The 7719-nt window shown below is 37.7% G+C and overlaps 1 protein-coding gene across 3 annotated transcripts in view; it reads left to right on the top strand.

Annotated features, from left to right (window-relative positions):
• Positions 1–4202, top strand: part of ARFGAP3 (ADP ribosylation factor GTPase activating protein 3) — a 42293-nt gene extending 38091 nt beyond the window's left edge. For all 3 annotated transcript variants that reach the window (XM_015823536.1, XM_015823528.1, XM_015823520.1), the window contains 2 exons: positions 2358–2479; positions 2997–4202. In XM_015823536.1, the coding sequence (XP_015679022.1) occupies positions 2358–2479; positions 2997–3014 (140 nt within the window). In that variant the 3' untranslated portion in view covers positions 3015–4202. The remainder of the gene's footprint in view (positions 1–2357; positions 2480–2996) is intronic.
• Positions 4203–7719: the final 3517 nt, after the last annotated feature.

The following is a 7719-nucleotide window of genomic DNA, read 5'->3' as shown; positions in this document are numbered from 1 at the left end:
TCAAGACCTGCTCCCGTCTCCTCCCCCTGGGCCAACCAGTCAGAGTCCAAGCCTTCTCGGATCCGAGCGACTTTGTCATGCAGATACTGCGCAAAATCCTCGGCCCTCCCCTCCAGGGGGTCCCCCCCCCTCAATTGAAGGAGAGAGCGGGTCACCCTGAAGAGGGCGGCCGGGCGATTATCTGATGACGCAATGAGTGTCATCATTGACACTCATTTTATGTGTGCATATCCATATTGTTACTGTTTTTTGTTTGAATGTTTATGCCACCATATATAATTAACTTTTTACCATAAGGGTGTACCTTATGAGCTGTGGTGGCATAGTGGTTAAAATGCAGTATTGCAGGCTAACTCTGTCCACAGTCTCAAGGTTGACGCAGCCTTCCATCTTTCATAGGTTGGTAAAATGAGGACCCAGATTGTTGGGGGCAATAGGCTGATATTTGTAAACTGCTCAGAGAGTGCTGTGAAGCACTATGGAGTGGTATATAAGTCTAAGCCAGTGGTGGCGAACCTATGGCATGGGTACCAGAGGCGGCACTCAGAGCCCTCTCTGTGGGCACGTGCGCCGTCGCCCCAGTCCTAGGCCTTCAGCTGGGTTTTATAAAACTTTTTCGCTTTAGGCCTCTGCCGCCGTGTGCAAAAAAAAAAAAAAAGTTTAATCAGTCAATTTCAACTTCTCGTGGGAAAAAAAAGATCTTGCAAAGTTGGAATTGATTGATTGAACTTTTTAGTCCCACCCAGTCTGCCGTTACCACAGCAGCCACGGCCACCTAATGGGCCACGGCCACCCAATTGGCCACACCCAGCCAATGGGCCACACCCACCCAGCACTCGAGATGCAAAAGTGGGTTTTGGGTTGCAGTTTGGGCACTCAGTCTCTAAAAGGTTTGCCATCACTGGTCTAAGCGCTATTGCTATTATTAATAGTAATAATTCACTTTTAATCATTTATTTTTTGTAACAATTTTAATAATTTAATATTATTTATATCCTGCTTTTCTGCAAAACGGAAGTGGCTTGTTCCTCCTTTTTCTGATTAGTACTTGAATGGGGAAACCATCTGGACATTTCAGGGCTGTACAAATAGTCCCTGGGTTACAACAGCAATTGAGACTGGAATTACCATCACTAAGCAATGTGGTCCTTAAAGAGTAATATCATGTGACTGCACTGCTCAGCAAAGGCAATCCTGGCAGTCTTGGGGGCCGTAGTAACCCCAGGACCTCACAGATCATGAAGCAGAAAGATAGGGAAGTCCCAGGCAAGCAGGTAAATGTGTGAGTACTCTGGGCAGGTGCTACAGAGCAGGGTTAGATGCCATAGGCAGGCACAAGAAAGCAGGGATGAGTGTGCAAGTAGGGTATGCAGGAATGCTGCATGTGGAAGAGATTGCTGTAGGCAGGCACTAGAGAACACAGGTGACTGTGTGGAGGTCAGTTAGTGCTATGGAGCATAGGCAGACAAAAAAAGTGTCCGGGCTGATTTCTAACATCGTACTGGCTTCCCCGTTGGCTTTGTGGAGGCCAGCAGGAAATGTTGTAAATTGCAATCACAGGACCATGGTTCATTACATCATAATCACAAGCACCCGAGTGCCTGGATCGCAGTCATGTGATTGTGGGGAAACTGCAACAGCCAGAACTGGAGTGGTCTTAAATCCCCCTTTGTTTAGCACAATCTTAGTTTTGAACGGTTGCTGACTGAGTTGGCATAACACAAGGGCCACTGTAAGTTGCACTGAGAAGTCAAAAACATTACGGTATCTTTGAAGAAAGCAATGTCATACCAGTTCCCCATTTTTGCAAAGAAAACCACCTGGCTCGCTCCACGTAACCTTTCCGTTGAATAAGGATGTTCAAGGTGGCTTTCAATTTAAAGCACAGATAAGCAAGGTTTTAAAAAAAGAAAAAGCAATAACAAATTAATTGGAACACAAATAATGAAAGCTTTAACCATTAAAAGCCCAGCAAATAAGGTGTAGCTTTATAGGTTTCCTAAAGGTAGAGAACGTGGAACACTTCGAAGGAATCCGTCCTTTAGCCTTGGAATGAGGCAAGCGGAGGGTCTCTCCCGCTCCCCATGTTTCATTCTCCATTTTTAGTTTGTGAGAGTTACTACAAGCTTTATTTCTCTGGGTTTAACCTCGTCTTCGGTCGTTTAAAAGGAAAGACTTTATTGTGTGGAAGGAGTACTGAACAAAAATCTACGTAGAAGCTGGCTATTTGTTCAAGGATCAAACGATCTTTTCGATACAAATCAACTTTATTTATTATGTTGAGTTTTATTCCCTTCAAATGGTTTTATGGAGCTACGTGCTAAAATCTTTCTTTTTTTCTGTCTTTCTGTCTTCAGGCAATTACAATATTTCAAATGTCTTGCCTTCTGCTCCTGATATGACTCAGTTTAAACAAGGAGTGAAGTCTGTTGCTGGAAGGCTTTCTGTCCTGGCAAATGGAGTCATGACTTCTATTCAGGTAAATAAACTTACAAATTTGGAATCTTTCCAAAATGAAATGGTCCCATATGCAATCTTGCTCACAGTTTAGTCCTGTCATTTAGTATGAAAGGTGGAAGAACTGTGAACCTGCCAATGAGAATATATGCCTAGCCACAAAGGGATTGTTTTATAGCTAAAAAAAGGAAAGCCCCTTTTTTGTTAGGGCAGCCAATATCTTTTGTGAAATAAATGAAGAAAAAAAACACAAAAAGTTCTTAACACATTTTTCAGGTTGCTTTATTAAGTTGCCTATGAACGTGGCTAGTTAACCAGTAGTTATGCCTGCAGTGTTTTCAGAAACAAATATACCTTAATTTTCCAAGGATGGAGGAATTGCTTTGTAAATTCCAAATTATTATGAACTTGTGGATACAAAATAACATGAGTGTAGGTTTCATTTTGTGGCAAAGTTAAAACGAAAACGCTGTATATAAATAAGAGCAGTTTTGCTGATGAGAAATGTAACCTGTTCATTTCTTTTTATCTTTCCCTAGGACCGCTATGGTTCTTAACCATTATGTTTCAGGTGACTGGATATCTAGAAGATTTAAAAAACAAAAACATTTCTGTGTCTACCAATAATTATATTGCAGACTAACATGAAGGCTCCCTTTAGTCTGTAAAATATGTAGTCCTAATTTCTGGCACTTGTATATTTTTGATGGGAGTCTTTTTTGGCTCCTCACAATATTCATTTATTATTTCTGTTCTTATTCTGGTGTTCGTTTTTTTTGTTTTTGCTGCCTTATTGTGCTAAAGGTTAATTGGTTACATTGAATCTGCTTCTAAAACAGAGCATAAAGCAATATGGGATCCCATGGTCTTTCCCAGAATAGTACTAGGCTAAGAATTAACTCAGTTTTATAAATCTGAGGGATAAGTGATTATTTTAAATTATGATTGTGACCTGCTCCTAAATTACTTTTCATTGTCTCTCTGAAAAGGAGAGTGGCAAATAATTCCTTGCCTTTTCTGTTTTGAAAAGTGCCTATTTTGGGGGGAGAGGGACATTAACCCTACTAAGACTTTTCACTCTATGGGGATTCAGGTAATTGTTCAAAGATAAAAATACATAAGAATAAGAAGGTTAAAGAAATGCAAAAGCCTATAAAATGTGCAAATTGTTATGTGAGAGAGAATGGTGGGGTCTGTTCATCAAAAATTTAAGGTATATAATTTTGTGTCAGATTGTGTTCTTTAAATAGTAAACAGTAATAGATGTGCACATAACATAACTGAAAATTAGTAGGTGCAATGGAAAATTGTAATAGTTTTTGTTGCCTTAGTTTTCCATTTAAGTTTGTTTCATGAAGATGAGACACGTGTGTTCTTTATTTAAAATAGCATAAGTGTGACCTATTTATTCATCACATTTAATTTGATTCCTTAAGTGCTTATTTGCAATCAATATGGTGTCTGAAATAAAGAATAAATTGTCGGTATATATAAAGTAATAAGGAGAGATGCTCTCTGAGTCTAACCACATATAGACTGATAGAATGTTTAAATAACGAACAGTTCTTTCCTTGCCTCTGTGCATAAAAAAGCTTGCTGGCTGTGGCTGTGTTTTAGACAACCAGGAACCTCAGTTATTTAAAACAATGAATTTAAAATGTTTAATATGAAGTCAGAAATTTTATTTTTTTCTTTGAACAGCAGGCATTTCAATATAATAATCAGAATAAATTTTGATTTTACAACTTGTGTCTTGGAATTTTAATCAATTCTTAAATTTGATATAATATGGATTTTCATGAATTTTCACATCTTCATCACAAGTACAAACCATTTTAATAACTTATCACGTTTTTAAAAAATACAACAAATGATCAATACCCATAGCTCATCTCTTATCTATAAACAAATCTTTAAAACATTGTTTCAATCCTGATCAGCAAAAGTCCATTAGATTACTAGAAATCACATATTTCAATTTATATTCCTCAACCAACTTTATATTCTTTCCTTTTATTTTAATAATCTTGATCTTTAGTCCATTCAACTAATATCCTAGAACTTTATTCTTTTCATTTTTTATTCATCCTTTCTCACAAAATTCTTCAAAACTTTAACAAGCCTTCCAGCCACTGATAGTTCTCATATGTATGCTTAAAAATAGAAATTATGGCAGTCTGCACCCTCTTCAACATTGAACTGAACTTCCCTATGAAAGTAATAATGTTTTAGCCCTCTTTGCCCAATGCATTCATTTGCCATTAGGGAAAAATGCTGCCACAGTCATCATGTGATATAATTTGATATATTTTGAAAATTATGGTTTCCAGATATGTCCCTCTGACCTTATTGAATAAATCTTCAGAGACTATATGAATTTTCATTCTCTCATTTTTGATTTAAAACATAATTTAATAAATTATAATTAAAATATAAATTAAAACAGGAATTTCAAGGTCAATGTTGTTGCATATGAAGCTCTGTTTAATCATTAATTATTTGAATTGCAACAGGCTTGCTAAATGCTGTTCATATATTGTATATTCTGTGTTAGGGATGTACAAAAAGCTCCATGCTAAGAAAGAGGACTGGGCAATCTGTGGATGGAGAGAAATCTGTGGGCATCTTACAGTTTGCAATGTCTGGAATCTGGGGCAATCGGCTTAAAATGTTTTAGATGAAAATATGTATACATATATGTTTGGGTCTGCCATTCCTTTTAAGTTCCTCTGATTGAATACCCAATTTTCTTTTGCTGTTGGAATCATCTTGATCTTTACAATTTCCTGGTCGGGACAAATACAGGAGGGGGAATATGTAGGCATATAATGAATACATGGCACATTCTGGATCTACTGTATGACTAGAAAGTAAATAACAAAGAATGCAATCCAAATTTAAGCTGCTTTCCAGATGCAACTGAATTTATACTTCCTTTCTCATTGCAGAGATTGTGCCAAGCATTTCATAGGTTCTCTCAAAGCTTTTAATTTCTATTTGTAGAACATTGCTGATGTAGGGGTGTTACTGCTTTTCTTGCGAAGGGCAAGGGGCTTTTTGCTTTTTCTCAGAAACAACGAAATGTAGTTGCAGGAGATCCACACCTGGACTTGTTTGTTTACAGTTATAAACTTTGGGAGTTGTAATTCCAAAATATCTGGAGAACACCAAATTCAGCAAGATTGATGTAAGCTATTACATGATACATTCTCATGAATGCTACTTGTGAAATCTGTTTATACAGGTCACAGGGAGGCTGTGGTTGATAGATTCTCTAGTTCAAATTGCCAGAATATTTAAAATCACTTTGTCAGGAGGATCCTCTGGCATACCTTCAACTTGAGGAAATCTTTGAGAACGGATATGGAATTATTACAGTGGAAAGAACAGAAGAGGATCAAAATAACAAAGGAGTCAAACAATATCTGTGCTGTTCATTAGTTACAAAACAGCATTTTTATAGCATGTAAATTAGTCATACTAACCATTAACATTCAGTGACTCAGTGTAATCCTTTTAGACCTGAACACCACAAAACCATTATTGGCTGAAAGAGATTTAAAATCTGTAGCAAATTAGCAAAGTCAGATGAGTGAAATTGCTTTTGTCTCCTGTTGGGAAACAAAATCACAGTCATACTGGTAGATAACTTCAATAAAGGGAGGTAGAGTGAGCGTGACACTATTGATCCTCGACATTTCAATGTGTTTTGATACTATCATCTATCGTATTCTCCCAGACCATCTCCATTAATTGAAAGTAGCCGCTTAGCGTGGTTCTTGTAGGAATGACCTAACGGAGGACTACTAGGTCTCATGAAATAAACAGAGTTCCAACTAAATGTGCATAATTTTAAAGCAATTTAATCAAGTCTCCCGATTTCAAGTGCATTTAGCCTGAATTATCTTTTCTTGAGTTGTGGTTCCCTGTCTTTGCAGTTCCAAGCATTTAATGAATAGCTGATCACTGGACCTGCTCAGAAATAAAAGATGTTTTTGTATCTGAAAAGAGACAGTGAATGAAGTTGATTGGTAGAACATTAAAAATTAAAACTTGGCTCAAAAGTATTAACTGTGGGAGAGATCTAGGTATCCTAATGGACCACTACATAAATAGTGATAACATCAATAACACGAGAAGTGCCAAATACCAAAAAGACTGAGACCCTAGAAAGTATGCAGAGAAGAGCAACAAAAATGATAAAAGGTCTGAAAGCTAAATCGTATGATGAACAGTTGAGGGAGCTAAGTACGTCTACCAAACAGAAGGATTAGGGGGGAAATGATAACTGTCTTCCAGTACTTGTGGTGCTGTCGCAGAGAAGAGAGGGTTGACGTATTCTCCAAAGCACCAGAGGGCAGGAAAAGAAGTAATGGGTGGAAGCTTGTCAAAGAGAGTTCCAACCTAGAACTAAGGAGAATTTTTCCTGCAGTGAAAACAATGGAATAGCTTGCCTCCTGGAGTTGTGGGTCCTCCATCACAGGAGATTTTCAAAAATAGACTGGACAACCATTTGAATAGAATAGAATATCTTTATTGTCACTGTGTATCCCACAACGAAACTAAGTGCTGTTCACAGTGCACACTATGCACAAGTAAAAAGCACAAGTAAAAACATACATTATATGCATATATCCTTCACATTGACTGAATGGAATACGGTCTCCTGCCTTGAGTAGGGAATTGGACCAGAAGACCTCTGAGGTACCTTTCAGCCCTTTGATTCTATGTTCTAAATACTAATATAAGTGTGAAGAGGTTTGAAGATAATTTTTTTCTGGCTGCATTCCTCAAATTTACTGATTTGGAAATCATAGTAGATACCAAGAATTTCACAGTCCTTACAAACTCAGAAACAATTTGCTTTATTTGCATTTTGTAGGCTTCTATTTAAATTACCTTAGAACTGAATGTATGTTTATCCCCAAAAAACTAATCTGCATCATTAATATTCAGGTAATCAAATCTCAATGCCACATAACCATGGAAATGTCTTTGGACAACACTGGCTAAGAAACAAAGATGAGTATACATAACTGGACAGGGAAACCTTTACCTTTAGTTTCTTTGATGGTATTTCCACCACAGAGTTTGGACTTTATCATCTTCATACTTGTGATGTACCGTATTTTTCGCACCATAAGACGCACCTGACCATAAGACGCACATCGTTTTTAGAGGACAAAAAAAAAGAAAAAAAATATTCTAACCGGCGGTGGCGCGGTCGGGTAGGCGGCGGCGGCGCGGTCGGGTAGGCGGCGG

The sequence above is a fragment of the Protobothrops mucrosquamatus genome, unplaced genomic scaffold (assembly GCF_001527695.2).
Source record: "Protobothrops mucrosquamatus isolate PMUCROS unplaced genomic scaffold, P.Mucros_1.0 scaffold_178, whole genome shotgun sequence".
In the NCBI taxonomy this organism is placed as follows: Eukaryota; Metazoa; Chordata; class Lepidosauria; order Squamata; family Viperidae; genus Protobothrops; species Protobothrops mucrosquamatus.
Note: the sequence above shows the minus strand (reverse complement) of the source record. Positions and strands in the feature narration are given on the sequence as shown.